Source organism: Syngnathus acus, chromosome 2 (assembly GCF_901709675.1).
Source record: "Syngnathus acus chromosome 2, fSynAcu1.2, whole genome shotgun sequence".
Classification (NCBI taxonomy): domain Eukaryota; kingdom Metazoa; phylum Chordata; class Actinopteri; order Syngnathiformes; family Syngnathidae; genus Syngnathus; species Syngnathus acus.
The window spans coordinates 16543133-16561863 of record NC_051088.1 but is presented as its reverse complement, the minus strand read 5'-3'; the positions used below and the strand labels follow the sequence as shown (position 1 = coordinate 16561863).

Sequence of the window (18731 nt, the reverse complement as noted above, 5' to 3'; positions counted from 1 at the left end):
TAGCTCAAATACCGCATTTTTTATTCGCTTGGGATATTCCACACAGTTGCATCATGCTTGGATCAGTACAAATGTTTTATAATGAAAAAAGTGATGCAAGCTTTAAAAGAACAGTTGAACAAAATAAAATTATGTAGTTGTGTAAAATGAATGTGTGAAATCTTTTGCGTTATAGGACAAAGAGTAGGTAAAAATTCTGGGTTGTGCCATTTTATTAAAATATAAAGAAAACAAGTCAAATTCGATGGATGGCTAAAATATGACTTATCCAATTATGCTACCAGTGCAGTACCCAGCTTCCATCCATCCATCCATCCATCCATCCATCCATCCATCCATCCATCCGCTTACCCTGGGGTTGTGGGCATGCGGGAGCCTATCATTTTGGATCAAAATAAATAAACCCATACTCATCACAAACAAGTCTATAAATCAACATGATAGTTCTCAGGGTGGACATTTGGTGTTGCAGAAGTCCCCGGCCTTGAAGAGCATTAAGACGTTGACCAGTGGAAACATGACAACAGAGCCCACCAGTGACCCTGCTTGAGCTGCTGCACCACACCAAACAAGAGCACTATGACTGCGGTCACGCAGGATGACGCCTACCATCACTTTGACGTAAGACAAAGTTCCAGTGAAGAGGAGCCATGAGAGGACCTAGTGAAGGTGAAATGGACAACATTGGACTTGACGGTTATTTTTTGTCCCCTAATGCTAATCAGCTGTAAGCAAGTTTCCATAAATAAAACAACAAATGTAAAAATCTCTAATCACTTAGGAAATGAGCAGAATTGTTTTTTTAAGAAACGGATCGTTGCCATTTCCTAGATAAAGCTGCCGACAGATATGATGTCACACAGTGTTTACGCAACATGTTTGCGTGTCACTCACAATGATTACTTCTCCTGCTATGGAGCCCTGAAGTAAAGGACAGGGGCTCATGGCGGCCATGGCCATGTTATAGCTGCCAAAGCCTGTCCCCAACAGCGCCAGCACACCCAGAAACAGAAGAGACCTGAAAGCACAAGGAATACAATGAATTTGAAATAAAAACTGAAAAAAAATCAAGATGAGCTTCAACCTTCCTTTAACAAATCTCACAAGTTATCATTTAGAAATTATAGCGGTCTTATGCAGCGTACCAAATTTGTCCAAATAGTTTCACAAGCACGTGTTGGCTGTGTAATTTCAAATTTGGTGTAATGGTATTTTAAAGACAAATGCAATCACCTGCTGAGGAAATAATTGTGATATTTTTTCAAATTGATAAATATTTTTTTACTCATAAGAATAAAGGTACATCTCACTTTTTTTGATATTTTGAGCAGTAAAAAGTGAATATATTTATATTTATTTATATCATTATTTTTACATTTGTATTTGTTTATACAGAAGTCTTTCAGCATGTACTGAGTGTGATTCAGCAGTGTGAGTGCTCTAATGGTACCTGTTTTGAAAGAACATTGCAACGGTGCACGCTACTGGGTTGGCCACTGAAGCCAGAGCGACCGAGAGGTGATAGGCCAGGTTGCCATAGGGCATGCAGGAGTATGTCTGCACGGAGGGCAGCACGCCATTGGTGGCGCCGTTGACCCACACTACCAGGATGTAGATGAAGGTCAGCTGGTACACAGAGTGATTGGGCACAGCAGGCGGGGGCCCTATATGTCCCCCCTCCTTGTACTGCCATTTTCGATCCTTTCCATCAATCTCTGCCATAGGATTGTCCAGGCCGGAGCAGACCGACGCCACGGAGCCCTCCATCAAATTTTCATCAGATGGCAGACGAAGCCTGTTAAGGCCGACAAAAGCAGCCAGACTTATGCACATCATGGCTGTCAGGAAGATGAAAAACACCTCCGTGGAAAAATTGGCAGGTAGATATTCTGTCTGGAGGGCCCGCATGTTCTCACGTGTGCGGTTTCCTTCTATCCCCTGAGTAGAGTTCACACATTTAGCCATGCCCACACCTTGGGCCAGAGCCACGACACCGGGAACAAAGCCGCTCAGCCCTTCCCCGATAAAGTAGGTGGTGATGTACTCGGCTGGAAGCTGCATCATAAAAGGTAGGAAGGTGACAGAAGAGGTGCAGTCCACTAGTGAGAGGAAGAAGGTGATGATGAAGAAGGCCGTGCTGTGCAACGCGCCAGCCACGACACTGGTTCGGTCCCAGAAGAAGGTGAGCAAGATGCAGGACAGGACGCCAACGGAGAGGATGGCGTAGATGACGGCACGTTCATTCAGGCGGCCTGGGCTGGCTTTGTGCATGAGCGTGATGAACAAAGGTCCCACGTTGGCCATCTGGATGAGGACGGTCAGGTAGGAGGGCAGCTCCCAGCCCTCGGGGAGAGTGTTGACGATGAGCGGCAGCTCTACCCACAGGCCGTTGACGGCCACCCAAGAGCCCAAGCCAAAGGCGCAGGCGAGAATGTGGACCAGAAGTGCCATCCTGGCCTGAAAAAACAATGCAATTCCTTTTGTGCCACACCTGGAAGACAAAAAATCATCTGTAAACAAAGACAATTGCACCTTGCCTGTTTAAAACATTCTATAACTCTTAAAACCAGCACTCAAGTCAAAAATGTTCTTCGCAATAATGTTGTACTTGGCTATCCGACCCGGCTAGTCTAAACACTTTGAATTAATATTCTCTCTGTGCAATATAAATTAAGCAGAATAATCCGTAGCAAAGAACATTTTTAGTCCCATTTGAAGAGACCATAAACTATTGTTTTTAACATTTTATTCTTGTGCAATGTTTAATTAATGTGCAGTACATTTTCCAAATCCTTATTTGAATTTATTTCATATTTAAGTGCAGTGTTAATTTTGAAACTGTTTAGAATGTTACCGTGGTTTACAATAACTCCACTTTATAGGGGAACACAAAAGTTGTATTAAAAATACTTCTATCAAAAATACCCTAAATTCTTCCAATTCTGATAGTAATTCTTCTCATTCTTATGAACAGTTTTTTTTATTTTATTTGGAATAGTTCTAAAATTTCTCTACTTAACTTCCCATGGAAAGTTGGAAACAGCACAAATGTGTCACTCTAATTGTCACTGCAGCTATAAAAAAAAAAATGAAGCCCATCAGGAAAGTCAAGGTGTCTGCTCAGAAGTCTGAAGCTTCAAAAATGTGGGCCAGGTCACAGAACCCCCCCCATAGTTGTCCCACTCATAGAAACACACCCCAGTGAGGCACGTTCAAGAAAGCAAATAAACAGTGCCCAATTACCCAAAATACTCACACGTCGCCTCCGGCGTCCCTGCAGGCTTCAGAAACGACTTTGTGTCATCACGCAAAGACGTGAATGAGTGGACAGGTAGATGAATGGGTTGGGGCGATCACATGGTTTCTGGGGTCAGAGTCCGGTTCAGCTGTGACTCCTGCATAACAGCGAGGACGTCTCTCATAATTAGGTCAGGTCAGACATTTTGCAAGTGTTTGTTAGTTAGCCGGGGTCACCTAGGAGTAACGTAAGTGTTGATACGTGAAACACTCGACAAGAGTTCTCCACAGTGTCAATCTGGGACCAACCACTCCTGTGATCTGCTCTGGAAAAGTGTTTTCGATGAGAAGTAATAAATTGCACAAGGGTTTTCTAATCATCCATTAGCCTTCTAACAAAATTAGCAAACATGCGATGGTTGCTGGAAATGGGCCTTGATACACCTATGTAGATATTCGTTTGCTGCAAGAATAGTCATTTACCACATTAACAACGTATAGAGTGTATTCCTGACTAGTTTAATGTTATCCTTGTAAAAAAATAATATCAAAATAACAGTAGATTAGTCAACACAACCGATTTTCAAATGGCTTGTCATGCCAGGTAAACATCAGAAAGTTTGTTGGACTCGTACAAGAATTTAAACATTCAGTCTGACTCAAGAGCCAGGGTTCGTAATAGATTTGTGATAAATCAATCTGTTTGTAAATACATTAAGAATTCAGCAAGTTACAAGTATTGAATTGAGTAAATCATCCAATTTACAGCCAACGACAGCACAGTGCACCAAAGCAGTCCTCTATTAAGCCACAGGTGTCAAACCCAAGGCCCGGGGGCCAAATACGGCCCACCACATCATTTTATATGGCCCGCAAAGACATATTTGCATTAAATTTATGTCGTTACTAAAATTGCAAATTGTCTTCACTTTTAAAAATCTTCTTTTTAAACTATAAATTTTCACTAGTCTGATTTGAAAACGAATTATTTGTCAGTTTGTTTTGTAGCTTACACTGTATATAATATGAGGCGTTCATACATATATTTGGGTTGACAGTCATAGGAAACTATGACGACAATGCGGCCCATGACAAAAATGAGTTTGACACCCCTGCCTTAAGCCATCTAGCCCTTCCTATAGAAATCTGTGCTCTGAAGGAGGTTTCTCAATTTGGAATGTTTTTTATGGTTGCACAAGTCACCGTGACACTGCAATCTATTTTTATCATTATTATTGGTGACATGTTATCAGAAAAATGATAACAGCCTCACCCTTTTAAACAAAAATATATACGTATGAAAAATTAACGCATTGCATTTCACTTCTAATTGCATACGTATACCACCATTGAGGCATAAAAATGCCTAAAAATAATTTTGACAGTCCTGACTTCAATTATTTTCTTGATATTTATATTTAAAGCACTTTTTTGTTGTTGAATCACTGTAATGTTCTGTAATGCATGTGCCTAGACTTCATGTAAAGTATTTGCTAATTTTACTATAAAAGCTCTTGTTAACTTTTGCTCTGTTACTCAACTGAGAAAAACCGCCTGACATGGGCCGAGATCGATTTTGAGTAGTCAGATGGGCGTAGCACTAATTTGCTGCTGGAACGGACTTTGTGTTTACTCTTAAGATGATCATTAATACTGGACCTACTGGTGTTTATTTCCCTGCATTATTGCGCTGCCCCATTGCTTGTTGTGGTAGACCTGCAGACATTTTATTTTTTAAATAGTGTATGCTGCTGCTGTCCTCTTAGCAGATGTAAAGCCCGGATTTGGCCATGACTGTCAAAATAAATGTTCATTCTCTTCTATATTGGGCGTATCAGTCTTGACCAGAAAGTGACCACCAGGTTAAGTAAAATGCTGTTCCGCAACCACACCAAAGCCTACAAAGTGTGATTTAATGAAAGAGAAGTGAAAAACAATTGCACAAATGGTCAGAGTCATATTTCTACTTTCAAGCACAATCTAGGCACATTGACAGCAGATGTGATTAGCTATAGCGGGCCGCCATGCGCACGATTCGAACGAGTCAGACAACTACCCGCGCAAGATATAGAGGTCACATACACGCCTTATTGCCTGCAAAAAAAGCTACTCATCAGCTTCTATGTATACTGCATGCACACATTACACCTTTCTACGTTCCAAGAAAGAAAAAACACAAAGGGGTACGCTTGATTACATCATTTATGTTACTGTACAATCTGCCTTTTTCCATAAATCATAAAAAAAGATGTACAGCATTCCAATGACCACAACTAAAAGATCCGGCCTAGGGAGAAGAGGGAAATGGCCTGGAATGACGTGTGTGTGGATAACGCTGAGTGCGTGTCTGCATTGGTTTACAGCTCCGCCTGTATTCTTGCAACCGATGGAACGTAGGGAAGTTAGCCAAGAAACGAGGATGCGACAGACGGGAGGAGGAAAAGATGGAGACAAACAAAGCGCAGGGGGGCTCAGTTGCTATAGATCTGGCCCTCGGGTGGTTGAGGGAGCTTCATGTTCTCCTTGGAGAGCATGAGATGCCGCAGCTCATTCAGCACAGTCTTGATCCTGGAGAAGGACTGCCACTTGGCCAATGTAACAACCGCGCCCGTGTTAACCTGCAAAATCAAAAACAGAAAGACCCACGTGAAAACCAAGACTGGATTAATTGCTTCGTCAAATGCAAGCGATGGGGCATAAGAAGGCAAGGCATTATTATATCGTTTAAATGTCACATCAGATGCATCTGCTTGTGCCTCTGCACACGTCAAATTGTCAATTGAGACGTTTAATAAGGTGTTACGTACCACGCCGTTGGAGGTGTGCACGCAGCTCAGGTTGATCTTGGTCACAAATCTGACAGACGGCGGTTTCTCTGGGTATTCTGGCCCACATTCAATCTTCAGATTATACACCCTGTTTTCGTAGGTTGTCTGTGGAAGAGGTCGCTTGGTGAGTATGCGTGTGCGTGCGTGTCCCACACTACGTAGATGAGATGAAGATTAGCAATCCTTAGTAGCAAATCCATCAAACATAATGACTACACCGCTCTGTTAGTCAACACCATGTAGCTTCACTTCCTATTTCAGGACATTGTTGTGCATTTTCCTTATTGCGGAGGCTCATTCTTGTTAAACATTGTTATTATAACAAGGGTTATTAACGAAAACCATTTTTAATAAACAAAATTAAAAAAACAAGCTTTTCAAAAGAATTAAATCACATTTTTATTATTATATTTTAATCAATCGACCTATAATTAGTCCAAATATATTTTGACCTTTGTCAATCAATTTGACACATTTAGCTTTTGGGCTGAATTTGTTTCGGTATTACCGTTTGGCTGTACAAAGGAATGAAGGTGGAACAGTCATTGTCTGAACAAAGGAATACAATGGCTAGTTATGGTGATCTTGCACTTAATAAACACTTCATATTAATATAGAATTCCAAAAACTAAAGTGATACAACAACTAAGAAAACCGAAACTAAATAAAGCATTTTAAAAAGAAATGTACAAACCCCAGTCAGAATGCTAACTCGAATGAAAACTCCCAAACTATTCTAATCCTGGTTTCTAATTTCCCATGAGGCATCTAAAAGGCAAACTCATATTTTATTTTGTTTTCTGTGTGGGTTTAAAGGGTCACAATTCAGTCAGATTCTGTTGGCAGCAAGTTTTGTTTTTGTCCATGTTCAAGTCCTTGTTTCAAATCATTGCCACTTACTCGAGGAGGGCCGAGGATGACTCCTCGCCACTTTGTTAAGGTCACGTCATCTTCCTCTTCCAGACCCCAGCTCACGGTTCCATCTCCGATACCTTTCAAGCCTTCCTCGAGCTCTTCAAGTAGCCGGAAATTGCGTGGAACAGTAACTGCACACAAAACAACAGATTTTTTCAAATCAGAATAGCCTTCATGAGAACTTCCAAATTACGGAATCATTATCTCCTTCATCATTTCATTTTGTCAACAAATTATAGAACTTATTCTTCTATCGGTTGACAAGTTTTAAACGCAAGTTCCACCAAGCTACTTAAACAGTGCGACCAGGACATGTCATGCATTCGTGGCATGGTGAACAGGTGCGTTCATCCTGCCACAACTTTCTCGTAGACATGCTGCCCCATCATCTGGCCCACATTTGTGATGCGAAACCCAGTTTGCATTTTTGGTTTGAAACTTCTCATTTCTGACACGCCTTGTATATTGATGAGCATCTGTGAAGAAGCTATTAAAAAAGATTGTGTCCTTCTGACGAATGCTGCATCATTTGGCCTCTGCGGTGAGATGAGATGGTGCAGCTTGTATGCAAATAACAAACCAAGAGCCAGAATGGAAAAAACACACCTGCCTCTTTTCGCTTCTCCTTTTGTGTCAACAAAAACGCTTTTTCTACGCAATTACAAATACATAACTTGCAAATGCTGACCAGTAAGGGTTGCAGCTCAGAAGCCCATTCGTCAAAGAGCTTTTTGGCTGAGAGGCTAACAGCCAAGCCCTTTGAGCTAACCACGGCTATGCATCCGGCTACTTCCAAACGGACTGGGTATAATGTTACGTGTGCGTTGGTCGTGAGTTGTTCGGCTGCAATAAAAACAATCTAAATACTGTCCATTCGTAAGCAGTCGTAGATTTAAATCGCACTTAGCATATTGAGCTAATGCTCATTGCTTTCAATGCATTTTCCCTGGCGGTTCCACCTATGGAACAGCTTGTGTATTTATATATTAAAGACACATTCGGCCATGGCTAACCTTCCCGTAGTGATCTGCAACTCGCACAGAAATAAACAAATGGCTGCGTTTTAAAACTTGGCGGTATGTAATTGTTCCGTTATAACGTATTTACCGGATCCGGCGGCGAGCGCCATGTCGATGGTGCTTGAAGGTAGCGCGCACGTCGTTTAACCCCCTTATATATACGTCACGGGCGCGCACACGCATTTTTTTTGGGGTCCTTAGCACAAAAAAAAAAAAAAGTAAATACAGTAAGTAAAAGCATGAAACCTTGGGGAAATTATCTGAAATGAAAATAAATACATGAGTGAGTTTAGAATAAATACAGTAAGTAAAAGCATGAAACTTTTGGGAAATTATCTAAAATAAAAATAAATATATTTATGAGTGATTTTAGAAATACGTCTGGTCTTGTACTTGTTGCTGTAAAATGGAACAACTACAAAACCTTAGCAATGCATTTAAACCAAAGCTGGACAAACTGGTAGGTTTCTGAGAGCACTTGAGGCTTAAATGAAGTCACAGTTTCACTTAGACGAGACACCAGCATGTACAGCGTGTATGGAGCAGAGCAAAAAATAATCGGCCTAATTTGGACCGATGTTGATTATACGATAATCGGTGGGGCCCAGGTCTGAACTGGTAATGATGTAATAATTTACTCAAGTGTCCCTGTTTTTCACAAATCCAAGGCACTTTTGTTACTTGTGATACCACAACCCTATGTCCACGACTCTGGTCTAAATGTTCTATTTATTCTAGGCAATATATTTGAGGAAGATTATTTTTAGTGTGTTTGTTTTGGCTTGTAGATTATCATCATTCATTACAATTTCATTTCATGCACTGTTATATCACCTGATTAGCCAAAATGGGAAACAGGTTGAATCAATTCTGCTTATCTAGTCCCACCTAGCTCAAAAATTGCACTTTTGTTACTTGTGATACCACAAAAAGCAAGAGTGACAATCTAAATTTTATCCTACAAGTGAGTTCTTTTTTTTTCATTGAAATTTTCACATTTTTTTACTTGCACAAAAATTAGACAGAGATAAATCATTTCTATTTCTCCTTTTATGGTTTGATAGTTTTGCCTACTATGGTAAAGTAATAATGGAAAGAAACTGGTATAAGTACAGAACTTTTATTAAGCGTACATATAAATAAACACTTTAATACATTATAGACATTGTACATCTCCCTAATGGAAGATAACAAAAAAGGCATCAAGGTATATTATTGTGTTGTCTATCTAAAACTTGCCTTGCCTCACAGAAAGGTCCATGAAGTCTTTTACTGTTTAACTGACAGAGGTTTACAATAACTCAAATAGGGAGCTGATAAGGCGATTCAACATCCGAGCAGCGCAACATTTGTACGAAGCAAGTCAAATAATTCCAGTGACTGAACCTTTCACGAGTTCAAAAAGATTCTGCAGTGACGGCTTTTTATTTTGAAAACTCCTTCTTATGAAACATCTTGAGAATTAGCCTCAACCCTAACTTAACCTTACGCCAATAAATAAGCCTCCATTTTTTTAAGTCAATTCTATTCAAACGAGTTGTGGCAAGTTGTAAATAGCTAACATTTGTAGCGACGTATTAACATCAAACATCCTTCCAATGTCATGACAAAAAAAAAAGTGATAGACTGTAAACACCAAAACATTGCCCTAAACCCGAGTGTTCCCAACACTGGCACATCTCCAAACAAAAGCAACATCCATTGCCCAGCGTGACTTTTCCACCACACACAATGTGCTTCCCGCAATACTCCACAAGCACTACGGAATCAACATTGTGTTCTTTTTGCTACCGACCCTCACTGAAGAAAAGTCAAGGTTGCAGCAGCATACATTTGACCGGAACATAAATCTATACACTCACAAAGACCTAAATAGAATCCCTATATTGACGACATATCTGAATAGAGTGACTCCCAACCATTAGTCTGCTATGAGTAATCATCATGGGTGCTGTGGGAAATGATCCAATTTCACTTATTTCCCTTCATTTTGTTTCTCGCATCTTCATTAGAAAAATATGGTCATCTATCTAAGCCAGTGTACAATCAAAATATTTCCAACTAGATTGCAGACGGTACAAACAATTAAGCTGTTGCCTGCCAATCAACAACAGAATAACTTTGTTTTCCATTCAACACAGCAACTTATCAATTTGTTGAGACCAGATGATCATTCGTTCAGTATGCAAACTTTCGACATTTTGATTCGGTGAGACTTTTCTAAACGGCTTGCTAATGGTTGGGAAACCCCATTTGGAAAACATGTGGTTCTACTGTCACCCTAAATTCAATAAAATCAAGTATAAAGGACTCAAATAGCAAAATATCCATACATTGTATACAATGATGTCAGTGTCTTTGAAGCGCCACAACAATCAAGCCTTTTGACCAAGATGCGCCTTGGAATGAAGACATCGTTTCTGTGGGTACTTCAAACCTGGGACCAACATGGGGAGCACATCACAGATGATATTCTACTCTGTTCAGTGGCTGAGTTCTACAAATTAAAGGGGAAGCATTCCATTGCTCGCAACAAACTGCAAAGTTCATGTGTTACATCCTCAAGCATAAGATGCAGGGTTTTGTTTCATGATGCACTTTTAAAGGCGTCTGCAGTAGAGCTTCCGAAAATCACTGTAAACACTTCAGGAAAAGAAAGGCATTTGACTCCAATTCCAACGGGTTAAGACATGAAGTTACGCTGCATAGTCATTTGCTGTATGACACACTGACGAAATAAATTACGAAAGACATGAAAAAGCTTCCCACTGGTGATTGGATGACATAATCGCATCTGCAACTGAAGCCCTTTTAATGTCACAGGGGTACAGGGGTGCCTTGAAATACAAGTGACCAAGATCTGTGATACATGAGCCTTAATTTGGAAATTTTTTATGTGTGCGTCGAAATGAGAGAAAGCTGAAAAACACGCACAGGCATATATACATATACCTTAGTGGGCAAGAATTACAGCATTATGAAATCATCATGCACAAACTGTTTAGGTTCTATTTAATGTTGGCATGCTTTGATAAAGGTCAATATTATACAATGCTATTTTTCATCATCAAAAAAGTCCATTTTTTTCCCATGGTTAATGGCCTTTCCATTCATTTTAGATGATTTGCGATACGAGTCTCTCAAGGCACCACTGTAATAGACCACGGGTGGGAATGGAAACGATCGTACAAAATGGGATCTGCCGTGAGCAACTTGAGTTGAGCGAAAAGGTTCTGCAAAAGAGCGAAGATACAAACAATGTGTGGCGTGTGTAAGGCAGCTTGAGAAAACATAAAAAGAACAAGTCAAACCGGACGACAGAGCGGACAACCTGACACACCGAAGCCACGCCATTAAGTACAATCGGATGTGACTCAAAACAACAGCTTGGCTCATCCTCCATTAAAAAGGTTTTGTTTAAAAATGCAACATTTAGTTTAATGCCTTTTTTTTTGCTCAGTTTTTTTTCCTGTGGCAATGAACTGGGCTTTTGTTTAAATGACAAATATTCTCCTATTTAAATACTAGACAACTTTTTATATAATGCGCTCCAATACAACATCTACCTATTATTAACACAAACTTTTTTTTAAGCAAATGTACACATTTGAGAAGCAGAATTCACCTTTGGGATGCTTCGTTAGATTTTGCAAGTCGCCAGTCAGCACTTTAAAAAAAAAATGGGTTGTATTTTGTGTCGGAATGCAATTTTCATTGCATTAAATGGAAAGAAGGAATTGTCATTAAACCCGCAAGTCTTTGATTTCCTTTTACTTTTTGAGCTGTTATTAAGAGTCATTAAGGTGTCAAAGTTTCACTACTGACAAAGCCACCCTTGTACAAGGCTTTCAAGTGTTTTTTTTGAAAAAGCCTGGAAAGGGCAATGGTTTGGATATTAGTCGGACATCATGTTAGGCTGTGCAGCCAAAAGTGTGCAAGGTCGCCAAATGTAACAAGAATTATCGATCTGTTCTTTTGCTGTGGGTGTTGGTTAAGCTTCCTTGTTTCTCTCCACAATCAAAAAGATCTTCAATTAGGTGCGAGTAAATAAAGACATTGAGATTCTGAGGCGCTCAATAGAATCCAAATCAACATCCAGGAAGTGTTCCAGATTTCGCCCTCAGTAAAAATGTCCTCCAAAGGTATTTGACATGACTTTCTGTGCAGACGTTTCATAAAGTGAGCAGTTATTTTTATCAAAATATATTGCAGTTTGTGAATAATATCAAAAAAATCCTCTTGAAAAATGGAAAATGTGCAAGCGTTAAAGCTATGGCATCAAAACCTGTTAGTTTGTCTTATGGATTACGGCGAGGCAAGATGGGGGGGAGGGTCTTCTGAGGTAGGGCGGAGTTAGCCTGTGGTGTTACTTGACTTTATGAGCCCATTTGAGATCATCAGCCCTAGGCTTCTCCCCCGTGACGCCCTGGATAAGATCCTCAAGGTTCTTCCAGAAGCCCACCTTCTCCAGGGGGTAGTTGAGCCAACCTGAAACAAGGCTACTCTGTGACGACACTCTCGCTAGCTGCACCGGGTGCAGATCATATATGAGAAGAAGGCAAACCTGTAGTGATGCAGAAGTACGTCTCGTGCGGGGACACGTGATGGATGCGGTGGTGCTTGCGAGGAAGAATAATGTGGCAGTCCTGGAGGAACACCACCCAGCAAGGCAGGCCAAAGTACGTGTGGGACCACTTGTGAATCTGGTTGGTGAGGGTCACGAAGATGCCAAGCGCAAACAGGTAGCAGTACCACGGGTAGAGCTGGTAGATCTCCGCTGGATTTAAAAGGAGAGCAAATTAGGCTGACGTATGAACTATCAACTATTATTTAAACGGCACATGGCATACCAATGTTTTGGAGCTACGTCCCATTGCTTATCCATTTCTTTTTTGGGAGGGGGGGGGTTGCAAAAGCCCTAATTAGTTCAATCTTTTTAGTAGAGTCTAATCACTAGAAAAAAAATGTGAAGCATTGTTTTTTTTTTATGTTTTACTATGCACTTTTAGAGCTTCATACAACTGTCTACTCCTCTCACCGTCTTTATGGTCGTTATATATGAAATGCGCTATATAAATAAAGTTGCATCGTATTCTAAAATTTCTCTGACAAATTTGTTTGCGGAACTGCACAGTGTGCAGACTTAAATGCTCTCTCACACCACCCCTAATCCAAGAGCTTCATGCAAAGGACTCACCAGGGGAGAGAGTGACGAAGTTGAAGGCCATGTTGGCTAGCGGGACGATAGTTAACATGCAGTTGTCGCCATTGGTCTCAATGAAGTCGTGGCGGGTGATGGCTGTGGGATCAATGTGGTGCTCCCTGAAGGGTCGGATAAAGGCCTGTATGTCGTAGAATGACAAGACAGTGTGAATGCAGGAAGGAAAAATACTCATGCAGTTGAGATGACCTTTCCGAAGATGGGTAGATCCACCGACCCCCACGTGTCAGCCCCCCAGTGAACAAGGCCCGAGGCAAAGTCCGCAGTGAGGATCCCTGCCACTACACATTGGTTCATAATTGCAAGAGTCATTTGGTATGTTGTCATGATTGGATATCTACTTTATTTATACTTTGACTGTGTACTTACCAACAGCCAACAGGATATACCACAGATGCCCCAGGTGGAAATTGGCAAGGAGGTGAATGAAATTGAAGGCCATGAGAGAGAAGCAGAGGAGGACACTAATCCACTCTTGGCATCTTTTGCCTGCAAGAACAATAGGTCAAGAGGAGCTTCCGGTACAGCATTTTCAAATACAATGGTGCCATGAGGGTTGTTCCGAGACCATGCTCATTACTTGTTATGTGTAAACATTAAGCTAGAAGACATCAAAGCAAAGTTATCTGTTGTTTTATTTCACCCCTCTCCCCCCCATTTGAATTTCTGGGAGTGTTACTGAAAAGTTTGATGCATTTTTTGAATCGGGTCAGTCGTATCTACTGTAGTGACCTTCTGATCTCAAACCGGCCACGGCAGCTCCACCTGATATGACTTCATTTGATCCAAATCACCATTCAAAGATTAATAACCACTCGAGGATGCAACTTCTTTTGTGTTGTTACGTGACTTTCGCTGTAACTTAAAATTGACAGGCAGCAAAATGGCTGGCAAGGTAAGTGCTCCTTTGAGTTTACATGTATTTCCAAATGATGAAAAATACTCTCAATACCCGGAATAGGAAATGTTTTGGTCTACTGTCAAAGACAAATCGAAGCGACCTCACGTGAGTACTGTTGTGCAACGAGCACCGCAATGTGGTCGTTAGTGTATCTATCAAGCACGGAAACGCTTATTTTGTTATCCGTGTTGTTTATGGTATAAATGTGACTCGGAAACTCCAGTACAGCACGTAACACCTGGTGATGTCACAACCCGATGGTGCCGGAGACACAAGCTAGCATTGAAGACGAACTAGCAACACAGATCGACTCACCTGGTGAATATAAATTAGCCAGTTCTCGGGCACCGGCGTGTTGAGGACCCCACCGAGCTGCACCTCGATCAGGTCCCTGGCGCTCGGGGTTTTGTAATTCCTCTCTACACCCACTTTCGTCCACCATTCTCGCCATTTCTCCACTTTGGGCCCAACCCCTTCAGTTGAGTCTGTCTGCTCCTCGTCAGGAGCCAACGAAAACGTCAATTTCTCAGCTGACAAAGAACGGAACGTTTTGGACCAATCGGGTACGAGAGACTGAGGCCGGCAGCCAATTATCACGCGCAAAGGTGTCCGCGTCTGACCAATGGCGTTGCAAAAAAAGAGAATGCACTTCCTGACCCCACCCGACCTGTTTTAGGAAGCCACAGAACCTCCCCACAAATTATGCCGTACCATAGGTTGTACAGCAGATGGCGACAAAGCGTAATATACGTATTGGCTGTATGTCAGGGCTCTCAACCTTTTAGAAACTGAGATCCACGTTTTGGATACTCAACTTAACTTTACGGAGAACAATAATTTGAATAACAAACGCAGCTCAGATCTTGCTCATATTCCAAAAAATGCGGTGCAGTTTTCAATGGGCAAGTTCTTTTAATGTTATGTTAATAACTTTGATTCAAAGACAAAGAGAATCCTAAATAATTTTTGTCGTAACATACTAGTGGTGTCAAATGGCTCCCAGTTTGATACAGACGTCTGAAACAACACATTTGCTCGAAGCATGTTACAGTTTTTAAAAAAGACTTGTATAATTGTCAATTTGCCTAATGTAGTAAAAGTTAGAAAATAAAATACAAACTCGGAAAATATATTGTAATCAATATAAAAATATAAACGAAAGTATAACTTTTTTTTCGCTCAATAACAGATGACCAATGTCTTTGTTCACCCATCTTTACCAATTCCTACAGGCAAATTCCATGCTCTTCCAGAAGGTACACTAAACCAGTCCACCTGTTGCCATCTATACAATAGAAGAGCTAAACAGCCCACAATGTATGACTGAGTACATTGTAATGAGACCATTATTATTTCAGCATACTGTACATATTATTTGTGATAATTTGTTGGACGATTTGACGTGATTTTTAACGAAACGCTGACCTTGAAGATGATGGTTGCTGCTTTATTTCTTATACCACAAGATGGCAGTCAATGCTCAGTCAAAAGTGCACTAGTCGAGGAAAGGGCCATCAAACTTGAGAATTACGACGTCAAGTACATTATTTATAATGTATTTAAGAAGTCACTTATTGTTCCCATAATGAGACAATTTGCATCAAGTTATCATAGGTAGTGTTGTAAATGAACAATCAGCAACAGACAATGAAATATTAGAAAGGGATATCTTAATTTATATATTTATTTTACTTTGGCAATAGTACTTATTGCACAACACAATAACAAGTAATATAAGCGCTATACAGCTTGTTGCGAGGGGGGAGGGGGTAAGGAAAGAAATAGAAAAAAATGGAACGTTTTTAGTATGGAGGCCTTTTTCCAGTTTTTACAAAATAAACGAGCCAAATGGAAACACAGTATTTGTTAATTTTACTTAATACATAAAAATAAAAAAATCATTCAGTATGTTTTTCCCCAAAACTGGACATAATAATTATAATGTGATACTATTGACGGGGTAAGTAATTGAACACAATAGTCAGACAAGGATCAAATAATAATAAATATCAATAAATTGATCATACGTGATCAATCTGGAGTTGCGTTTGTGCTGACGTCATAATTACGCAGGGTGTAAAAAAAAAAAAACTGACAGCATCGTGGTATTTTCCATGATCGTCTTTAGAGGGCGTGATCGGACCGACTATCAACAAGTCTTGTGGCTCTGGTTGTTTTTAAACGCTAAGCAATCAAACATGTATGCATTTTATTGTTTCTTTAGATTGACTGTTTGTCATCCAAAGTCAAATAATAATAATATTAATAAAAATGATTACTATACTAATAATAATTTATATATATGCATACATATATATATATATATTATATCTAGAATATATTTATTATTATTATTATTATTACTATTATTATTATTGTTGTGAATACCATGGAATTGTGGGTCAGTGCTTTTGTCACATACGTCACACACCTGCCGAGCTAAGTCACGCCCCTCGACTGCAATAAAACTTCTCCCGTGACAGGAAGACCTGTCAATTCCTCCCAAAACCACGACGAGCATAACTTGTGGGCGCTTAAGGAAAGGAGCCACACAAGTGCTTTTGTGAGCAACACCCGCACAAAAAACAACAACAGAGAGCATTGCGACACGAGCCTCGCAGAACTGACCGACGTGGGCGCCTCATCAGCCCTCCATGCTGGTGCAATCCGGCGGGTGTTAAGATCCATGGAAGTGGCCGGTTTCTACGACGAGGGCGGCTTTGCTATCCACGCGAGAGACGGCATTATCAACCCCGGCGGCTCGTACTGGAGGCTCAGCGACTCGATGACGGAGTTGGGCATCGAGGAGCGGGAGAGAGCGATCGACTTCAGCGTCTACTTGGACCCGGCGGCCGTGCACTGCCCGCAGCTGGCGGCCGGGCACTCGCACCCTCCGCAGGGCGACGTCTTCTCCGACTTTCTGGCCGAGAACAAGCTCAAGAGAGCGGCCAATTTTAAGAACTACACGCTGCTTAGCGAGCTGGACGCGGCTCAGCGAGACGGGCCGCGGGACCCCCGGGGGGTGCCGTACGGGCTCGGCTACACCGACCTCCAAGAGACGCGCGTGGACAGCGTGCTTGCCTCCGAGCTGGCCCGCTACCGAGCCGCGGGAAGAGACGACAGCCAGGAGGACGTCAAGGTGGAAAACGGCTCGTCCACCTTTGACATGCGCCCCTACCTACAGTACCAGTCGACCGGGGGCAGCATGGGCAACATCTCCACGGCGTCCTCCACTTGCTCCAGCCCACCTGGAACCCCCGCGCCGGCGGGTCAGGGCAGGTCTCCGAGGTCTCCGTCTCACGGAGCCAAGCTCTCCAGCGGGAAGGCGAAGAAGCGCCTAGACAAAGACAGTGAGGAGTATCGGCAGAGACGCGAGAGGAACAACCTGGCCGTGCGTAAGAGCCGCGACAAAGCCAAAATGCGCAACTTGGAGACGCAGCACAAAGTTTTGGAACTGGCGGCGGAAAACGATCGTTTACAGAAGAGAGTGGAGCAGCTGTCCAGGGAGCTGGCCACGTTACGCAACCTGCTCTCGGCCACTGGCCAGTGTTAGACGCCCCCGGCCCAAGCTGCTTCCCTCCGCGGACTAAAGAACGTTGTTCGGAGGGGGGTTGATTGAAGGGGTCGTGTGGGGGTGGCGGTACGATACGGACTGCAACCAGTTTACAAAGACACAAAAGCATTGAGACTGAAGAAGTGGCTTGCGCGCATTGCGCAATCACTGCATTCTTTTGGGGACACCTTTGCTTTCTTCTCCTCTAATTGTGTGTATGCAGTATTTGTGTGTAGGTTCGACAAAACACACGAGTGGATTTCGACACGAACGTACGTGTCGAAGTGGAGCAGCGGCTGCTTGTCGAGCGAAGAGTTGTGCTGCAGTGAAATGATGCAACTCTTTGTAATAGTATGGGCAACGGATGAAATAAGTGGAATTATTTAATGTCGACGAGGTGAAATGAATTAATTGTACTTGATATTTTGTGAAATTAAATAATTTCTACTTTGGTCTAAACATTTTCACTGGCACGTCTTTATTTTAGGCTGCGTTTTTGGACGACTGCTGTGAAAGATCATGTCTGCCATCTTTTTAAAAACTGTGAAAAAAAATACAAGCACCGTTTCCTGATTCATGCAGGGGGAAAAATGATCATACAGCTCTCTTAATAAATGACATTAATGAACCAGTGGGCTTAATGACTGCATTGTCATGCTTTGTTATGAAATATGATGTCACAAATAAATTTGCATACAGTGAGACATTTCTCTTGAATAGCTTGAGCAACATTTTAGTGGCTCGCTGCCATTCATTGCAAAACATTCGAGCGGTGCCATTCTTGCAAAGAACAGCAACCGAGTGAGTTTGCCTCGTGTTTACACATTGATTTGACACAAACGTCCTCAGATCTTTGCAGATTGTGGCCTCTACGATAGTGCTGAGAGCAGCACCGATGAAAAAAGTCGGCACGCAATGCAGAAATGTTCGCTTTATCTGCAGCACACGGCTCTGTCAATAGTCTGCTGGGTCCACTGGCCCGCAGAGGGGGTTCAAGGTTGCAGGCAAATTAATCAACAACTAACCTCCTCACACCAGCTCAGGTCATGCTTCAGCC

At 41.7% G+C, this 18731-nt stretch overlaps 4 protein-coding genes across 4 annotated transcripts; 1 reads left to right on the top strand and 3 right to left on the bottom strand.

Annotated features, from left to right (window-relative positions):
* Positions 1-6: 6 nt before the first annotated feature.
* Positions 7-3643, bottom strand: slc52a3 (solute carrier family 52 member 3). The gene is made up of 4 exons (XM_037245736.1): positions 3257-3643; positions 1451-2491; positions 895-1018; positions 7-660 (listed from the first exon to the last, which is right to left on the bottom strand). The coding sequence occupies exons 2-4, from the start codon at positions 2449-2451 to the stop codon at positions 448-450; spliced, it is 1338 nt and encodes a 445-aa protein (XP_037101631.1). The 5' UTR covers positions 2452-2491; positions 3257-3643; the 3' UTR covers positions 7-447.
* Positions 3644-5128: 1485 nt separating this feature from the next.
* On the bottom strand, positions 5129-8187 carry LOC119135849 (ubiquitin-conjugating enzyme E2 variant 1-like). The gene is made up of 4 exons (XM_037273809.1): positions 8088-8187; positions 6966-7111; positions 6045-6170; positions 5129-5855 (listed from the first exon to the last, which is right to left on the bottom strand). Exons 1-4 carry the CDS (start codon positions 8107-8109, stop codon positions 5709-5711), a joined length of 441 nt encoding a protein of 146 aa, XP_037129704.1. The 5' UTR covers positions 8110-8187; the 3' UTR covers positions 5129-5708.
* Positions 8188-9103: 916 nt separating this feature from the next.
* peds1 (plasmanylethanolamine desaturase 1) lies at positions 9104-14658 on the bottom strand. Its single transcript, XM_037273795.1, has 6 exons — positions 14437-14658; positions 13590-13709; positions 13410-13501; positions 13197-13341; positions 12564-12776; positions 9104-12487 (listed from the first exon to the last, which is right to left on the bottom strand). The coding sequence occupies exons 1-6, from the start codon at positions 14570-14572 to the stop codon at positions 12366-12368; spliced, it is 828 nt and encodes a 275-aa protein (XP_037129690.1). The 5' UTR covers positions 14573-14658; the 3' UTR covers positions 9104-12365.
* Positions 14659-16597: 1939 nt separating this feature from the next.
* cebpb (CCAAT enhancer binding protein beta) lies at positions 16598-18376 on the top strand. Its single transcript, XM_037240551.1, has one exon. The coding sequence runs from the start codon at positions 16808-16810 to the stop codon at positions 17672-17674; it is 867 nt and encodes a 288-aa protein (XP_037096446.1). The 5' UTR covers positions 16598-16807; the 3' UTR covers positions 17675-18376.
* Positions 18377-18731: the final 355 nt, after the last annotated feature.

Coding starts and splice junctions, on each gene's coding strand:
- LOC119135849 (XM_037273809.1), bottom strand. CDS start 8,109: ATGGCGCTCGCCGCCGGATCCG. Junction 7,112..8,087: donor GGCGCTCGCCGCCGGATCCG/GTAAATACGTTA, acceptor TTTTGTGTGCAG/TTACTGTTCCACGCAATTTC. Junction 5,856..6,044: donor TGCACACCTCCAACGGCGTG/GTACGTAACACC, acceptor TTGATTTTGCAG/GTTAACACGGGCGCGGTTGT.
- peds1 (XM_037273795.1), bottom strand. CDS start 14,572: ATGGCGAGAATGGTGGACGAAAGTGGGTGTAGAGAGGAATTACAAAAC. Junction 13,710..14,436: donor GGCTAATTTATATTCACCAG/GTGAGTCGATCT, acceptor TTGTTCTTGCAG/GCAAAAGATGCCAAGAGTGG. Junction 13,502..13,589: donor GTATATCCTGTTGGCTGTTG/GTAAGTACACAG, acceptor ACCAATGTGTAG/TGGCAGGGATCCTCACTGCG.
- slc52a3 (XM_037245736.1), bottom strand. CDS start 2,451: ATGGCACTTCTGGTCCACATTCTCGCCTGCGCCTTTGGCTTGGGCTCT. Junction 1,019..1,450: donor GCAATGTTCTTTCAAAACAG/GTACCATTAGAG, acceptor TTGTGCTTTCAG/GTCTCTTCTGTTTCTGGGTG. Junction 661..894: donor TAGCAGGAGAAGTAATCATT/GTGAGTGACACG, acceptor CACCTTCACTAG/GTCCTCTCATGGCTCCTCTT.
- cebpb (XM_037240551.1), top strand. CDS start 16,808: ATGGAAGTGGCCGGTTTCTACGACGAGGGCGGCTTTGCTATCCACGCG.